Genomic DNA, 19,082 nt, shown 5'->3' with positions numbered 1-19,082 from the left:
ACTGGGATCTATCCAAATTCCACTATTTAACTCCAAAAGTGAACATTAAACAACAATTATTTACAACTTCAAGTCTCCTTTGTCTTAAAGATTTGTTATCTACCTCACACTCTATAACAGCATACTGATCCGATAAAGCACCTATTAAATTTACAGCAAAACAATTTTCAAAACCAAACAATGGCTGTCAACTCTCCTCTGTTTGTAGATTTAGATTAGATTCCCTACAGTGTGGAAACAGGGTATTTGGCCCAACAAGTCCTCACCGGTTTTAGTATCTTGGGGCATAATTTAAACAGATTAAATTTGGACTGCTGTGAAAGCAACTCATGTATCTAGGTTACCACGAGGTTACATCTTTCAATTTTCCCAGGACATTCTGCTACCAGTCACATGACAGGTACCTGCATTCTCACACTCTAAGGTACAGTACATGTCTTCAACTTAACTCTTGTCGCGGAGTCCTCCACTCTCTCTCCGATCTTACCTGCACCACATATGCAAATTTATGGTTTGAATTTATGGTCTTCAACAGGGTATCTAGGTATCCAAACTTTACTGCTTAAAATGAGTCTCATTTGGTTTTCTGATGTCATTATAGTGGAGTTGACTAGGTTCCTATTGTCTGTTTCCTGTAGAAACAGTATCATCTCTCAGTTTCTGTCTCCAGATATGTTATTTCTGCTGGTCTGGTCAGCTTGTTTCTTAAGCTCAGCAGTACTTAACCTTTAGTCCTGTTTAGCAACTTTATTGTCTTATTTTGATATTCCTTTTTTAAAGAAGAAGGTTTTCTGAGAGATGCAAATCACCTATTGCCTTCTGGTACTTAATTTCAAGAATATCAGTTTGTCACATCTGATTTTTTGCACACACTTTGGAATTGGGTTCCATATATTATCTGTTTCTTGAGGACATCAGGTGTATATGACCTAGCGTGCTTGCAGGAGAGGTATTTGTGCCTTACTTCTCAGTTGAGCTGTGAGGTTGCTTGCTCCCCACTGAAACTTGTACCCTCAGCAGAAGGTCAAACAGGAGTTAGGTTATTGTTATTATTCACACTGCTTTTAATTAAATTTTTCTTCCCAATGTTTTTCAGTTAAAGCTATTCTGAAGAAGAGAGATTATGGGTCCACATACACTCAAAATAATTTCATCACTGGCGTGCGAGCATTGAATGAATTCTGTCTGAAACCCAGGTATTTAATATCATTGCTAACAAATTGTTTGTTTTGGTTCTTTCAAATTTATGCAAAATATTAGGACAAAAAAGACCATCTAAATATACTAATTCATATACTTTCAATGGAGAAAAGGTATATAAATGTGGCACATAAATCAAGAATTGGGTTATGAAATCTGCTACACAAAAATCTTCTTGATAAGAATTGAATTGGGGGAAATCTGAGATGGTGGCAGTCTGAGAAGATCACACTGCAGAGCTTTGCATCGCAGTAGGAGCATGATAGTCCTTTAAACCACCCAACCCAGGTCTTCAGGATTTCTTGGGGCATTGGAAAGATTGTGGAGCCACAAGAAACATTTAAAAATTGACTTACTTGTATTTTTAGCTGTCCAGAAATGTCTAAAAAGGGAGGAGCAGCATCCGAGGCCAGGTCTGCAGCTCAGCCTGCAGCAGCCTCTGAGCTGATTACTCTCCAGGACCTGGTGAACTAGCTCTCAAAATCTTGCGAGATGCTGCGGAAACAGATTGAAGAGAAGCTGGCTCCAGTCTCTCTCATGCTCCAGAAGCATGAGCAGCAGCTGGGAGACCTGGAGAAGAGGGCGGATGAGGTGAAGCACAGGGTCACAGTGGTGGAAGCTCATGCCAGTTCATTCAAAGATGAAATCCAAGCCCTGAAGATGCAGGTTCATAATTTGCGTGACCAAGTGGATGATCTTGAGAACAGGGGAAAATCATTCGGATCATCGGTCTGCCTGAGGGTAAAGAAGGTGAGTGGCCTGTGGAATTTGTTGAAGATTGACTTCCAAAATTCCTTGACTTGGAGACAGGCATGAGAGGATTGAAGATAGAGAGGGCTCACAAGGTCGCAGCGCGGAGGTCGGGTCTGGGAGAACGCCGGCGTCCTTTCCTGGTGCAGTTCCATCATTATCGGGCTAACCGGGCTAAGGAGAGAGTCATGGAGGCTTCAAGACTCCAGAAGAAGAATACAAAGACCCTAATACACGAGGGGTCTAAGATCGTGTTTTTTTCAGGACTTTTCAGCAGCAGTGATCCAGAAACGAAAATCGTATGATGGTGTCAAGAGAAGACTGAAGGAGCATGGGATTCAATACTCCAAGATATCCGGCAGTGCTTCGGATCACCTCAGATGGATCCATGCATCTCTTTGACACATCGGCGAAGGCAAGAGACTTTGTGGACAAACTAACCTAATTTAAACAATTGTAGTATGTACGAATATTGTTGCTTGGGTATGCGTTTATCATTCTGCAAAAGAAATGAAGGAAATCCGGTTGGAGCTTTGTTTTTCCCCCTTTTCTTTTACCTCTATTGATGATAATTTGGTTCAAACTATGTCTGGCGTTGTTTAAGATGTACATTTTAAATTTCTAAGTTAGGACATACCAAAGGATGGGTGGGGTATTTATTCTCCCTTTTTTTTAATAAAAGAATGTCTTTTTTATTCATATTGATATTCTATGGGGTGTTTATTCTTTTTAGCTTGTGCTTGCGATGCGGCTCAAGCTGGGAGAAGTGAAGGTGGTTGAGATGGTTAGATGCCTATTTATTGGCAGTTCAGGACAGGTAATTGCCCCCTCTGGACATGGGTTGAGTTCCCCTACTCAGTGCTATTGGCGCTTTATATGTTGGTTTGTTTTCTAGTTGTTTTTTACTTTTTATTTTTAATAATTTTGTATGTTTGTTAATGTAGTGGCTTTAGTTCATGTAGTTTTTAGATTTGGTGGGCCATGCGACACGAAGGCTCAGCAATTTGTGGTTCTGGTTCCTCCTCTCTGGAATTCAAATGTAATTGCAGAAGATTATGGTTAATGATTTGATTAAATAGTGTACCTGGGATATCAAGGGAAGTCACTCACCAGTTAAGAGGAAGAAGGTACTCTTGTGTCTTAGAAAGGAGAAGGTGGATATTGCTTTGTTACAGGAGACCTATTTGGATGACAAGGCGCATCTGAAATTGCAGGAGAATGGCTTTGAGTTTATTTTTCATCGTTTAATACTAGAAGTAGGGGAGTGGCTATATTGGCTAGGAAAAATCTCATTTAAATTGTTGGAATGCGTTAAAGACACATACGGGAGGTTTGTAATTCTTAAAGCTTTGGTCAGTGGGGAAGAATATGGTATTTTAAATGTTTATTGTCCCCCAGCTCATTCTCTTAAATTCTTGGCAGGTGCTTTTTCTAAACTGATAAGTCTCAAGTCTCGGCACATCATTATAGGGGGAGATTTTAACTGCCTCATGGACCCCACAGTAGACAGGTTGCCTAAAGGTCCCTCAATATCCTCCCCACAAACTAAACAGTTATTGGGTTTGTCTGGGGAATTAGGGTTGGTGGACGTCTGGAGGTGTCTCCATCCTACAGGCAGGGATTTCACGTTTTTCTCCAATCCGCATAGATGTCACACGAGGATTGATTTTTTTTCTCTGACACCTGCAGTAACCCTGGATCTGGTGGCATCCTGTACGATTGGTAATATTGCAATGTCTGATAATGCTCCAGTGGACCTCATGGTTAAGATTAAAGATGTCACGTGGATTCAAGGTGCTGGCAAATGGACCCCTTTATTCTCATGGACAGTAAGTTTGTGGAGTACTTGTCTAGGGAATTTCAGGCATTCCTGGGCATCAACATAGGCTCGGTTGATAGCTCACCTTTTATCTGGGAAACAGCCAAAGCTTATGCCAAGGGGTTAGTTATTTCATATTCCACCAGTAGGAAGCAACAGAAGGATGAGCAGCAATGTCTTCTTGAAGCACGGTTGAAGGCAGCCGAGATGGCCTATTTTGACAGACCCTCGGTCAAATTGCAGAGCATTACAATACTGCGCTGTGCACTAAATTCCATGCTCACGCAGACGACAAAGAAGGAGCTGGCTTTTGCAAAGTAAAGGTTATACGAGCATGGTGACAAGCCAGGCAAATACTTAGCATACCTTGCCAGAAAGAGAAGTGCCTCACAAACCATTACAGCAATTAGGGAAAGGTCTGGGAACCTAACGTGATTCTAAAAAGATTAATATGGCATTCCAGAGATTCTATTTGAAGTTATATCAGTCTGAGAATTGTGAGGAGGGGCAGGCCAAAATGGAATCCTTTTGTTTAAAGAGGTCTGAAGCTCCCGGGTGTGACTCCCAAACAACAGTCCTTTCTCAATGCCCCATTATCAGAGCAAGAAGTGCAGGAAGCTGTGAGGCAGCTTCAGAGTGGAAAGGCGCCCAGTCCTGACGGACTTCAATGAATTCTATATAAGGAATTTATAAGTATACTGTCAGGCCCAATGCTGAACATGTTTAATGATTCATACAGTCATGATTGTCTCCCACCATCTCTGAATGAGGCCAATATTTCACTTGTCCTTAAAGGGAAGGATCGGAAAGACTGCTTCATACAGGCCCATTTCGCTCTTAAATGTGGACTTTAAGATCCTTTCTAAGGCTCTCACGTTAAGACTGGAGACTGTAACTTCTATTATTAAAGAGGATCAGATAGGCTTCATAAAAGGTCGCAGATTCTCCAATAATGTTAGGAGGCTGCTTAATGTAATTCAAGCATGCCAACAGCAGTCAATACAGGGATTGGTGATTTCTTTAGATGCAGAGAAGGCATTTGACCGAGTTGAGTGGCCGTACCTTTTCTATACTCTAGACCAGTTTGGTCTAGGCAAAAGTTTTTCATAAGATGGGTAAAGGTTCTCTACAGTGTACCTCTCGCTGCGGTCATTACCAACGGGTACGATCAAGCAATTTAAATATTTCTAGGGGCAGCCGGCTGGGCTGTCCTCTTTCACTATTACTTTTTATATTGGTGATTGAACTGTTGGCAGATGCTACTCGTGGAGATCTCAATATATCAGCTCCAGAAGTGGGGTCAAAATTACACAAGATCGCACTGTATGCAGACGATGTTCTAATTTTCTTGACAAATCCAGCAGTTTCAGTGCCTTGCCTGATACAATGCATTCACGCATTTGGCGCTTTTTCAGGGTATAAGATTAATTTTGCTAAATCAGGGGCTATGCTTATGGGTGGTCTGACGAAAGAGTTCACTCTTGAGAGTGACTATAGATTCCCATTTAGGTGGTTGCAGGGGGATTTTGTGTATTTAGGCATATTCGTTACTCCGGTTCTGGATTGGCTGTTCAAAGCCAATTTTACTCCATTATTTGAAAAAAATTAAACAAAGTCTTCAAAGTTGGGACGTACTTCCAGTCTCATGGTTGGGTCGGATAGCACTTATTAACATGAATATTCTCCCTAGTTTGTTATCCTATACAGATGCTCCCCCTGATTTTCAATAAACAAACACTCAGGAGACTGAACGGTTCAGCTCCTTTTATCTGGCAGCGTAAACGGCCCCTCAACTAAATTAGCCAAACTGCAGTTGCCGCTCAGATTGGGGGGAGTAGAACCTCCGAACATTAAAATGACCAATTAAACTCGCTTTTGACCTATGCGAGGTGATTCGGTTTGTGGGGACCCTCTTTCAATATGGCTAGATATCGAAGCCTCCCAGGCAAGGTGCCCCCTTACTAGTTTGCTGTTTTTGGACAAGGTGAGGACAGTTAGGAAACATTGTCATAACCCAATAGTCATCAATACTGTTAAAGCATGGAGGGCAATTCAGCAGAGGGAAGATAATATTGGCTAAACATCTTTGTTCATTAGGTATGCCGGCTTTTCAACCGGGTATGATAGAGTCAGTATTTAAACGTTGGGCAGGTAGGGGTATACCTTGCATGGGTGATTTATTTGAGGAAGATGTAATGATGTCCTTCAATCCGTTAATACGGAAGTACGAGTTACCTAATAGAGACCTCTTTCGTTTTATTTTCAAGTTCGGGATTTTATTCAAAAAACAGACCACACTTTTGACTGATCCCTACAAATCTGACATAGAAAGAGGGGTACTAAGGGCTAAGAGTATACTCTGTCGGTACTTTATATCTCCAATTGGGAGGTGCCACCTCCGATGAGTCTGATCGACTCTGCAAGATGTGGGAAAGAGAGTTGGGTGTTGAAGTTTCTTCAGAGGCATGGGAGGATATTTGGGAGAATGCAAGGAAGATATCAATTTGCAATAGGACCCATGCTTTACAGTTGAAGAGTCTCCATAGGGTCCACTTAGCCCCAGACCGTTTGTCAAAATTTAAACCAGGGGTATCTTCATGTCCCAAGTGCAAGGTCAGCATGGGCACTCTTACCCATTGTGTTTGGTCTTGTGACAGGCTTCAAACATATTGGAGCGCTGTGGGGGGTGCAATGGAGAGGATTTTAGGTGTAGGGGTGGAGAAGGACCCTATTTCTCTCCTTTTGGGCCTACCCATTGTATTTCCTGCAGACGTGCATAACAAAAAAACTTTTCAATATTCTTACGTTCTGTGCAAGGAAGAATATCTTGCTAGGTTGGATATCCGAAAACCCCCCAGGCCTATCGGGTTGGCGGAAGATTGTTATGGAGCATATTCCCCTGGATTTTCTCTCAAATATGGTACACCACAAAACTGAGATTTTTTACAAGACATGGCAACCCTTTCTGAAATACCTGGACACAGATTTATCTGCCACACTAACAAGGGCTTTTATATAGCTGTAACAATTGTTTCATGAGTCCAATATCCAGGGAGGAGGAACTGTGAATGTATGAGTGTTTTGTTTGTTTGTTGTTAGGTATTTGTTTATTTACTTAAATAGCTAGTTTAGATTTCTTAATTTTATACTTGTATATATGTTTTATACGTTTATATAGGAGGATGGGTTGGCGAATTTTTTTATTATTTGGGTTTAGTTTTGTACTATTTTTGTACTGTTTTGAATTTGTATTATTTTAAAATCTCTTTTTTCTAAATATAAATATATTATTTAAAAAATGAATTGAGAATGCAGTCATATGATTTAGTTTCAAATAGAGCCTATGTTTAGCCAAACTTAATGGATACTAATATCCTTTTCAAAAGGATGCTGGTAACTGAAGTTTTGTATTCTAGTAATCTTTCTTTTCACTTTTGTGGCCTGTGCGATTAGCTTGTGTTCTATGGTATGTAATTTTTTTAAATCTCCAAATATGATGTACTTTTCTTTTACTTTCTGCAAATCAGCAGAGTATAAGGCTTTGGTTCCAAACTCCCACATGTCACTATATTATGTATAGATTAGTATAGCAACTCTCCAAAATCCATTCAATAGTAGTTTTCAAATCTGCAACAGTTTAGAATTACAAGGCAACAAATGTGGGAACATCCAATTCAAGTTTCCTTCCACCATCCTGACATAACTGTATCACTGTATAACCTCTGCCACTGGATAAATATCCTGGAACACTCTCTTTTTATAAGACCGCTGGGTGTACTTTCACCTGTTGGACTGCAACCACTCAAGAAGGTTGTTATTACCAGTTCAGGACAATTAGGCAAAAGCACTGCTCACATCTATTTGAAGGAATAAAATAAAATTGGTTGCAATATTGGTTGCAGTACTGCAATGGTGTACATAGTAAACCGTTTTGATAAAGCTCTGACATTCTCACTTTGCCCACAGTGATCTGGAACAATTAAGGAAGATTAAACGGCGAAGTCCTCATGATGATACAGAGACGTTTACTGTATACTTAAGATCTGATGTAGAAGCCAAGTAGGTATAGCTCGTTTTTATTCCTAAACTAATGGCATATCAGCATTTATTAACTTTAATGTCTGTGTACTTAATTTTAACTTTGAGACACTTCTTGCATTATTTTCTTAATTTCAGGTAAGTTCCTTCATATAAAGTCATGGCTGCAGTATTATTGAGACTGCAAGTTGAATGAAGTGAGGATTTAGTTTGCAGCCTTCTGATCTTTTGTACTAAGTGTAAATGTTCTAATGCTCCATGCCATTCCTCAGTTAACTATATTCTGAGGAGGGTCACTCAACCTGAAACATTAACACTGATTTCTCTCCACTAATGCTACCAAAAATGCTGAGATTTACTAGCATTTTCTGTTTATGCCTCAGTTAATTATGGCAGTTTAGCTATGAAAAAGAATAAATCTAAGCTTTGTTTTTTGCTTGCGGTAATAGTCCCCTTTTACTATGCTGATGTTCTACAATGATTCTTTTTCTTCCATTTTACCCATTATAACATTCCAAGTGAGGAGTCTCATGTCTGAAATCAATAGAATGTTGAGATCAACTGGTTTTCTCAGTTAAATAGAGTAACTTTTGTGTGCTAATATGTGAGTAAACTGTCTAAGTTGGTATTTCCATATCATTTTTAGTTTTGGAGAATCGGCTTAATGTTTGTTGGAAATTCAAAACTAATGCATGCAGGTAGAGGTACAGGTGTGGACTGTTATCTAAGGAATTATGTACGTGAATGCATAAGATCTAAAATTGGTGCAAGTACAAATTATTATGAAGGTGTAAGGGGCACTGTACCTTTTTTGAGTTAAAAGTTAGTAGAACTACCTGACAGCACCAAGATTTCAGAACAAGATATAATGTAACCTTCTGGTCCAGTAGCTAGGGTAGCTGGTGCCTGAAAACTACAAAACCGATTTGAATTAGGCCAATCAGTTTGAATTATATCCTGAAAAATACCAAACTCCAATCAAGTTTGAATTTAGTATATTGACAATCTTAAAAGCCATTCACACAATCCGATGCTTTGGGTGGTATAAGACTGGTGAAAATTGAACAGTTGAGAGGAGAACTGTCAAGCTACCAGCATGTACAGACTGCCTGAAAATAGCTCTCTTAACAATATCTTTATCAATCAGTAACCTGTGAAACCGAAATCCCTAAGAAGCAGGAAAGGAGACAGAGGAACATATAATGAGAAGATTCAACATCTGGCTGGTTTTGAACATTTGAATTTCTGGTAAATCTTAATAGGGGATTTTATTGGGCTCGTATTGTAGAAAGGGAAGGTAAAAACATAGGCGAGAGGAAGGAGTTGTAAGTAGCTAATTGTTCTCTCTTGTACTTTAAGAAATAAAGTTGTTAATTTTTACTTTAAATAGTTCTTGACCCCTCATTTTCACAGATTACTGCACAGGATAAGTCTTTTCTATGTTGTTGGCTTAAATTAAGCAGGAGAGTTACCCCATGTTGTAACAACATTCAGGTTAAAGTTAGTTATTTAATCACTCATAGGATGTGGGAGAAAACAATTGTAGTAGCAATGTTATTAAAATACATACTGATAGTAGAAAGGCTTTCAGTTTGGGCATTGCAACACTGAGTAACATGATGGAATTGCTGAGGATGTGATACTTAAGAGAGAGTTCTTACAAAGCTGATATGATGTACTAGGATTGTATAAGAATGCAATGCAGTGAAACTTGGAAGCAATATAAGAGAAAATATTCAACTTTGACAAGGAAACAAAACAACTCTAGTGATAAATAAGTTCTTAGAATGATTCGGCACCATTGTTATTTAGTGATGAGTAATGAACCTGTCAGGTTCCCACATTGGCAGATTGTGAACAATTATCATAACATTGTTAGAATTAGAGAGACTGATTTACAAGACCTTTTTTTTTAAGAAAAGCATTTGGATTAATTTCTATAGGGATACAACTGGAAGCAGAGAAATTGTTTGATCTGTTTGAACCTTAGACCACATTGAAGTACTTTGAATACTTCTGATACTCGCTTAATAAATAGGCAATATTATATCTAGAGAAGGGACAAAAGTATTTTCTACAATTTTTTATACAAGAAAGGAGAGGTGACTGTCAGAAAAGGTTGAAGAATCAAGGGCTATTTATTTGGAAAAGAGACAATGACTGGTTCTCGAGTATGGAAGCATTTCATAAGGCAGGTGTTGGAAAGATGTTTATACTTGTGATTGACACCAGAGCCAAGAGCCATAAATGTAACACTCAGCAACAAATCCCACTGTTGCTAGAGAACCCTACAGCACATGGGAAGGATTCATAGTAGTAATTGAAATCAATATCACTAAAAATCAAAGGCTCAATTTCTGTGGTAAAGTGACCATAATTACTGGTAACAGTTGAGATACATTTCAAACTAAAAATACAAGCTTGCAACAAAAATGTGTGTGGGAAAGTGAAACTCCAGCCAACCTGGAGAGCAGTAATAGACAAAAGGATATAAAAGTTTGAGGTCCAAAAACCTAGATTAGTCAAAGCTATCAGGTAAGGATTGTGTTTTTTTATTATATTAAGGAAAAATTATAAAGAGAACTATGAGCCCAGTAAAGATTGTTGGTGAGACATGATAGCTAATTTAGAACTGACAAAACTGTTATTTTTTTAGCTGCTTTGTCCACTATGAAGATGAATACAAAATACAAACATTGCAGGGTTTTTGAAATTAAGTCCAGGGAGGCACTAAGTGGATTTATTTCTAAATTAGAAATAGTAGCGAGAAAATACTGAGACTTATAATGTATCAATCTTTAGGAATTGATGGTCTACACCGCGGAGTCTTAAAACAAATAGGTGAAGGTATTGTAGGTGTATTATCCATGACATTCCAAAGTTCTCTATATTTGGTAATAACGTCCTTATTTGCACTGGAAAATTAAGCTTCAGTTCTATTTAAGGAGTCCAGAAAGAAAGTGATAACTACAGACCTCTGTCTAACATGGTGGAGGTGAACAGAATGTATAATTTCATAGACTCATAGAGTTGTGGCAGCGCAGAAGGAGGCTGTTTAGCTTGTGCTTGCATTGGTTCTGTACAAGTGCAAATCACCTGCCTTTTCCCCTTCACACTGTTTCTAACCAAGTAATCATCCAATGACTTAATAAAATTTGCTTTCACTACATTTCTAAAAAGTGCATTCTATACCCTAACTACTGGCTATGTGAAAATGTTTTTTTTTCCTCTTGCATCACTCTTGTTTATATATCACTTTACATCTGTGCCCTCTATTCTTTTCTTTTACATTTGGGAACAGCTTCGTCCTGTCTACTCACTCCTGCCTGCTCATGGTTTTGAAATCTCAATCAAACCTCCTCTCCAATTCCTTGTCTCCAAGGAGAACAGTCCCAGCTTCTTCAATCTATCTTCATAACTGAAGTTTCTCATTTCTGGAACCATTCTTATAAACCATTCTTGTGCACTATCTGTAATATATTCATACATTTCCTACAATGACGTGACCACACTGCTGACAATACTTCAGCTGATGTTGATCAAATGTCCTGTACAAGTTCAGCATCACCCGTGTACTTTATGCCCCGTTACAAAAGCTGAGAGTACTGAGTTTTTTTTTAAAACTCTCCCTCCACTTGTCCTGCCTGGGCTTCAGTGATCTGTGCACTGATTTAGGCCACACTATTTTGAGCATTTGGGAAAGAAAGCAATTCAACACGGGTTTGTGAATAGTAGATTATATCTGATAACAGAAGATTCTTGAAACAACTTATTTTAGAAACATAAAATCATAGAATTTTATAGTCCAAAAGGAGGCCATTCTACCCATTGTCTGTACTGACTCCTGAAGAGCTTACCCAAGTAGCTCTCCAGCCCTATCTCTATAGTTCTTTAAATTCACTTTCAAACATATATCCAGCTGTCTTTTGAAACCTCCTGAGGCATCTGCCTCCACCACTCTCCCAAGTAGCACATTCCGAATCCTAACACCCGAGTAAGAAGTTTCTACTCATCTCACTCCTAGATCTCTTGCTGGCAATCTTGAAATTGTGACCCATAGTTAGTGTCATAAAAATTTCTTAAAATTAACTCATTTTTAAATTTCAATTTCAATCTTCAAAATCCAAAAGTTATCCGTTTTAGCCTTTTGAGGATTTAGCTGTAGTATGTTATAGAGATTAATGACTGTTTTGACTCTTGTGAAATGAAATGCTGGCCAAATTAAGACAAGTTCAATCATGTTATAGAAATTATGCCAGTTCAGATCACTCCATTGACATCACAAACACCGAAGATATCTGCTTTACGAAGACCACAGACTCTGGTAACATCCTGACTATTTATACTAAAAATTAATGCTCCAGAACCAGTTGATCCAAGCAGTAACTATTTGAATAGTTTACTCTCTGCATTGTTGACCATGAATTAAATGGAACTTTATATATGACAACAGGGACTACATTCCAAAGTGCTTCATTGACTTTAAAGCACTTTGCAACATTAGTGAGTTTTGAGAAGATTTGTAGCTCCAGGTTGAGGTTCTGGTTGTAGTTTTTCTCGCTGAGCTGGAAGGTTCATTTTCAGACGTTTTGTCATCATACTAGGTAACCTCTTCAGTGAGCCTCCAGACGAAGCTGACGGCTTTCCATCTGAAGGGCTTATGCCTGAAATGTTAATTCTCCTGCTCCTTGGATGCTGCCTAACCTGCTGTGCTTTTCCCTCACCTCACACTCTATTCTAATGAATAAAAGCCTAGTTTGCTTATCTGTTCATGATATTTGGACCTCTTCATCCTAGGAATCAGTGGCACAGTGGCAGTTTTGAACTGCCTCCAGTGCCAGTACATCTATTCACAAATGGGGATCTAAGACTGTATGCAGGACTCCAAGTATCATCAACTCCTGGTACAGTTGTGACAAACTTCTCTTATTAATCTGCTACTCCCTGGCAGTAAAGAACAGAATTCCATTTGCCTACATAAGTTAGTATGTGTTAAGTAATTATGTTTCATGCACAAAAACACCCAGATCTCTCTGCACTACAATAAAAATTTTTGGAACGTCTCCCCATTTAAATAACACTGTGCCTTTGGTTTCTACCTCCAGGATTCTTGCCCAGGGTTCATCTTCTGTTCTTTTGTTTCTTTTGCTTCTACTCTTTTATCTTATTTTTGTTTGTTTTTCTTGTTCTGTGGCAAGTTGGTTGGCAGTGAGATGGAGCCACAAGCAGAGTGGTAGATTTGGCTCCTGGCGATTTGGAGGTGGCCGCTGCAGCAAGGACATCCTCGTGATGTTTGGGACCGGCGGCAGTAACGCTCCTCCAACAATTGGAGGTAGTGGCACAGTGGCAGTCTATTTAAGGTGGCAGCGCTGACAAGACAACATCTGCAGCCAAAGCAGGACTCGCGGTGTGTTGGCAGCCTGACCTGGCAGTGGATCCAGGGACTCTTGATGGCAGTATAGCCAGAGCAGGGACTCCTGACCTGCAGGTTGCAAAGTGTCCAAAGCGGCGGTTCCTGGTGTAACAGTAGCAGCATGTTTATGCCCAGAGCAGGGGTTCCTGGGATCATTGAGGCAGCAGCGGTGCTGGGGACTTCAGGCTTACCATGAATGCAACCAGAAGTGAGGCAGCAGTAGCAGAGTTGGGGACTCCTCATTGTGGGACGTATGTGGGTTCAGTGGCATCAGCGAGGTGGGCCCAATGGTGACAAGGTGGCGCCTGAAGTGTGGCGACTCCTATGGTGGGTCCAGAGGAGGTGGCTGCGAGATAACAGATCTCTTTCAGTTACTGGAGGCTAGGTGCTAGATTGGACCCAGTTAGAAAGACTGTTATTCTGAATTTCTATATTTCTTGATTTTTCTAATATTTTTCCTAAGAATATGTTTTTAAGAATCTGTAACTCTGTACTTTTATACCTAAGATAGCGTCATAACGTGGCAAATCGTAAACTTTTTCACTGTACTCAAATGAGTACATGTGGCAGTAAAGCTTAGATTAGATTCCCTACAGTGTGGAACCAGGCCCTTTGGCCCAACCAGTCCACACTGACCCTCCGAAGAGTAACCCACCCAGATCCATTTCCCAGCTAATTCAGTTCTTTTGTCAGAGCCTGTTTTGTCCTTTCTTCTGTAATTCCGTTTGTTTAAATTGAACACATTTTGAGACCTGAACATTCTCCCTCAAACTGAATTTGAAATTCTAACGTGTTATGATTTCTATCCCACTAAAGAAACATTAACTACATAAGATCTCTTGTTAACCCTATCTCATTACACATTACAGGTAGTTCTCCTATTACGCGCATTTTGTAAATGTGATTTGGCTGTTAGGTGATTTGTGAATTGTGGACTTTTTTTTATAATTCAAACTCCCTTTTGCTGTTACGCAGTTCTAGCCTTTGTATTATCAGCTGGCTGTGATTTATTCTGCTGGCGCATCTATTGCAACAGATTGTTTTGTGTGTTTTTTTTGCTTCTAAGGTAGGGGAAGCAAACATTGGAATATTTTGCTGGAATGCTTACTGGGATCATGCATGGAGTTAGTGGGGTGGGGGCTGAAGAGCAGAAATAGAGGGGGAAATAGGGAGCTAGAAAAGGCGCAAATACAGGGATATCCAGTGAGTGTTAGAGAGTAACCAGAGGCTCAGTTGTTGGCTATCTGAAGCTTCAATACGGTGACTTTACAAGTGGGGGCTGTATATGTATGGAAGGGGAAGGTGTGAAACTAAGGATGGATCACTGGTGACCCTCCTCTCTCCCCACCCCACCTATCCTCAAGTAATGGCCGATCCAAGGTCTCTCAGTCTCCGTTTGAAAGCCGGGGGGATGATCTGAGAGTCTCAGTCCCTCATTATCTCTGAAACTAGGGACCCATCAAAACCTCCAGCCATTCAGAGTATCCCAGCCCTTTAGCTTCCCCCTCAAAAAAATTTATACCAATGTTTGAAGGTAGAGAGCTGGGTTCTGGACAAACTCCACAAGGAACAAAGAATACAACACTACATTGGGAAATTTTGCTTGTAACATCTTGGTATTTCAGTAACTGACTAGGAATGGGCGAGTTCGCTAAACCAGAGCCCCTCACCCTGTTTTTTTTCCCATAGGCCCCATTACTTACATTGCATGACTTCCTATAACACGATGTCACACGGGAACGCAACTACTGCGTTATAGGAGAACTACCTGTACTAGATTTAAAGTAGCCTGTTCCCTGGTAGATTCTGCAACATACTACTGCAAGTGCTTTATATTTGTGTTCACTGCTATTCTGCGCTCTCCTGCTGAATGTACAGTAATTAGAAGCAAAACATACATATATACATCCTAAGAGTGCACAATGTTCTGTTTAGCCAATAAGAAAGTTAATGTATTCAACCTATGTTTTCTGTCACAAAGCACATTGCTATCAATTCCTTAACTTCTGCAAGTAATATCACTGTATTATATCACTGTAACTGTAAAGAAGTGGAACAAAAGCTTTCCAAACACTTTCATGAAAACTCTTTTCACTGACCAATTAATGAAAACCATTTAATAATTGGAAATATTCAAATATTTGCAAATATTTACACTCCATGTCTGTTGAATACAAACTAAAAAATGCATGTTCCTGGCATTAGGATGCTTAACAAGAATTCTGTTAGCAAACTTGTATATGTGATCATTCTAAATAAATAACTTGATCTACTTTTCTTGAACGTTTTAAATTTATCATACAAATTTCAATAAACATATGAGAGATATTTACAGCAGTTCAAACAGATGTTTGTTTTTTCAAGGGCTCTTGATGTGCATGGTAGCCTAGAAGCTCTTGCACGGGCAAAAAAACAGCGTCAAAGTGAAGAAATTGCACATAAAGAAAGTAAGTCTATGTGAGAAACATTTCTACAATGTTTGAATATGATTGAGATATGCATAATCTGTTTCAGAAGAGCTGGAAAAAAAGCTGATGTACATTGAATGTATTTGACCTTCGTTTCAATGGAGTAGCAGATTCCATTGCTTATGATGGCACAAGGTGCTAATTTTGAAACCTGCAGATGAGTCAAAATGTAGCTTTTTCCATTAGTATATCTTGGGTTCTGGCATTGTAAATCTGCTATAAATCTTACCTGGAATGAATATTACATTTGAAGTTGATTCAACTTAAATGTTTTCAAAAACATGGGAATATTGTGTAAAAATATGGTTCAAATATAAGTCATATGGAGCATTTTATAAAACCATAGTGGTGTTGGGTTTATACAAATTAGTGTAAGATTAGATGGCCTCACAATTGTATCTATATTTTTATGAAGAAATAAAGATTTAGCTCGGCCTATTTAGGGAAGTTGGGCAGGTGGGAGGATAAAGCAAGTTAAGGAAAGTAATTATTTGGAGAAGAATGTAATGATTTGAGGTACAGATGGGAGAAAACAGCAGTTGTGGTAGAGCACAGGATGTGGATGAGCATAAATAGTATTTTGCAGAAACTATTAATGAAAAATTTTGGGTAATCTATTTGCCAGTTAGGAAGTAATCAGTTATGAATGAATACCTTGTACGTATTTGTAAAAGTACCTTGGGAGAATTTGCAGTGAATATTGTAGGAGAGGGAAACTGAGGAATAATTTTATTATCAGTAGAGAAGAGTAGAATGGAATAGGTGAATGGATGGGGACAAGTGAATTGCAGAGTATCTAAGTCAGTGTAGAGAGCCAGAGAAGACTGAAGTGAGCGGGCATGGAAGAAATTGAAACAATGTTTCAAGTGGGACTATATGGAAGTGAAAATGAGATGGAAATGCACAGCAACCTACCTGGAAGATTAGAGGAGCTACTAGATCTAAAGCAGATAAAGGAAATTGATGTGCATGCTGAGATTGCAAAGAAAGCAGAAAGTAATAATCACTGTTAGAACATGATTCATCAGTTCAAAAGGTAACTGCAAACTAATGTAATTCTTTTTAAACCAAGGAAAAGATTTTCACGCAATTAAATAAAATAAGCATTTTGTGGTATAATATTTCACAGTAGTAATGAAATAATTTGACATCAGTGAATCTGTAAGGATGCCTAAATAAATGTAACAGAATCTGTGGATCAGTAAATGTCCCTAGGGTTAACTTTTTAAAAAAAGACAATTGTGTTAAATCAACTGAGTTGTTAGGAATTTTGGCAGAGATGACTGGAGTGAGGCTGCAGTAACTCCTGAAATAGGAACCACCAGGCCCCGCAAGCCTACTCCACTATTCAATGGGATTATGGATGACCTGATTATTCTACGTTGCTTCCCTTGAAAGCTTCTCACCCATTAGGAAAAATCTATCTACCTCTACCTTAAAAATATTCAAGATCTCTGCTTCCAATATCGTTTGAGAAAGAGACACTCAATCCTCAAGGGAAAAAACTCTCCTCTCAATTGATTAACTTTTTTTAAACAATGACCACCTCTTTTTAGATTCTTCCAAAAGTCGAAGCATCCTCGACACGTCCCACTCGGGCCCGCAGTGTTTTATGTTTCAATTATGATACCTCTTACTCTTGTAATCGTAAGTGGATGCAAGTTAAACTTGTTCAATCCTTACCCTTAAGTCAACCAACCTGTTTCCAGATATTAGGTTAGTAAACTTTCTTTAACTGTTTCCAGCAAATTTTAATCCATCCTTAAATAAGGAGGCCAGTACTACACTCTTTGCCAATGCCCTAAATAACTGAGACATAGCCTCCTACTTCTATATTCATTTCCCTATGCAATAAATAGAATATTCCATTGGCTTTCCTAATGATTTGCGCAACCTGAATTTTAGTCTTTTGAGATTCAAATGCCAGGAAAGCAGATCTCTCTGGATCTGATTTAGAAACAGTAGAACATCTCAAATAAAACATTTAACTGGCAAGGGTGGGTGAATTGCAGTGTTTGCTTTTCTGATCTATGTTCCATAAATAAAGCCCATGAATCATGCTGTATGACTCTATAATTAGTGAATTTGAAAAAGATTTTCTTTCAATACTACAGCCAGCAGAGGGCATGCAAGTGAACAACACACTTGTGTATCTACACCATTTAATGATCACTTATTTAATCAGAAATAAAAGCAAGCTGGCACAAATTGAAGAACAAGAATTGAGAAATTGGGTGATCATTAAGCAGAAAGTAGTTAATCGTGAATTTGTTTTGCTTCAAACATTGAAAAAATGTACTTTAATTCTTTTTGAAATGAGAAATGGAGATTTGCTTGAAAACATGGAATGCTGCATTGAAGAATATGGTGAGCAAGCAGGAGTGGTTAAAAGTCACTGTTGTGGGAAAGAACTCTCACTGAATTGGTGGGCTAGTTGATGTGTTTCTTTACAATCTTCTATGATATGTGCTGCAAAACAGCATACAGTAGGATCTGCAAGTCAAAAGGTCTTCTCATGGACCTGTTCTTGGGTCTGGCTGCAATAGTTTGTAGTTCAATGATGAACTTTTCAGTTGCTGTCTGCCGCCTTTTTGTGGTCTACTCTACCCACAACTGAGTAGAGTGGAAGCATGTGGTACTCTCCACTAAACAGTATTGAGAAAGCAAAGACATGTTTGTTGAGCCCCAAATGACCCAGACTTAAATCCTTAGCAAATTATGAACAAAGTTCTTTATTGGCTTGCGAATCCATCTATTTCTAGGAGGTCCATTATAATTCTAGTATTAAGAACTGCATTATATGGAAAACGTGAAAATTACAGAGCACTGGTTTACTTTTACTGTCAAATAAAATATCCAAATTTAATGTTTAAAGTATCAATGCAATCATTGTTTGTTAAAACAGATTACTATAATACAGACCTTGGACTCTTCTAGCCATTCCTGTCAACATTTCCAAAATTTGATTTCGGCCTCTGTGTACGAGTCAGTGTTTGAAAGGTTGCAACAGCTGACCTTTTTTTCATGAACTGAAAGCACTTTTGTTTGCTTCTAGCTCCCAAAGTACGATTCCAGATTGGAGTCTTGAGTCACTGCATTTCTCTTAGGTTTATACACTTGAGCAATTATGGTATATGAAAGATGTAAAAATTAGTCAAAACACTTGCAACGCTATCTCTAAAAATACCCTCTGTTAATTGCCAAATCAAGTCATTAGTTAATGACCTACAACACTCTACTTCAGTATATTGAATTCATAGCACAAATTTGCTATCGCTTTTTTTCACTTGCAGATCTTTTCAGGAATCAGAAGTTAATGCGGGAATATCGGGAGTTTCTAGGTAACACTATGGTATGACTAATTAACTAAGTGTATAGATTTTTTAAAAAGAAT

At 38.8% G+C, this 19,082-nt stretch overlaps 1 protein-coding gene across 4 annotated transcripts in view; it reads left to right on the top strand.

The window, feature by feature from the left end:
• The window catches only part of slc30a9 (solute carrier family 30 member 9), a 149,095-nt gene that overhangs the window by 52,786 nt on the left and 77,227 nt on the right, over window positions 1–19,082 (top strand). For all 4 annotated transcript variants that reach the window (XM_060824535.1, XM_060824543.1, XM_060824526.1 and 1 more), the window contains 4 exons: window positions 1,097–1,196; window positions 7,736–7,828; window positions 15,585–15,667; window positions 18,982–19,040. In XM_060824535.1, the coding sequence (XP_060680518.1) occupies window positions 1,097–1,196; window positions 7,736–7,828; window positions 15,585–15,667; window positions 18,982–19,040 (335 nt within the window). The remainder of the gene's footprint in view (window positions 1–1,096; window positions 1,197–7,735; window positions 7,829–15,584; window positions 15,668–18,981; window positions 19,041–19,082) is intronic.

Source organism: Hemiscyllium ocellatum, chromosome 1, assembly GCF_020745735.1.
Source record: "Hemiscyllium ocellatum isolate sHemOce1 chromosome 1, sHemOce1.pat.X.cur, whole genome shotgun sequence".
In the NCBI taxonomy this organism is placed as follows: domain Eukaryota; kingdom Metazoa; phylum Chordata; class Chondrichthyes; order Orectolobiformes; family Hemiscylliidae; genus Hemiscyllium; species Hemiscyllium ocellatum.
This window is presented reverse-complemented; position numbering and strand designations above follow the sequence as displayed.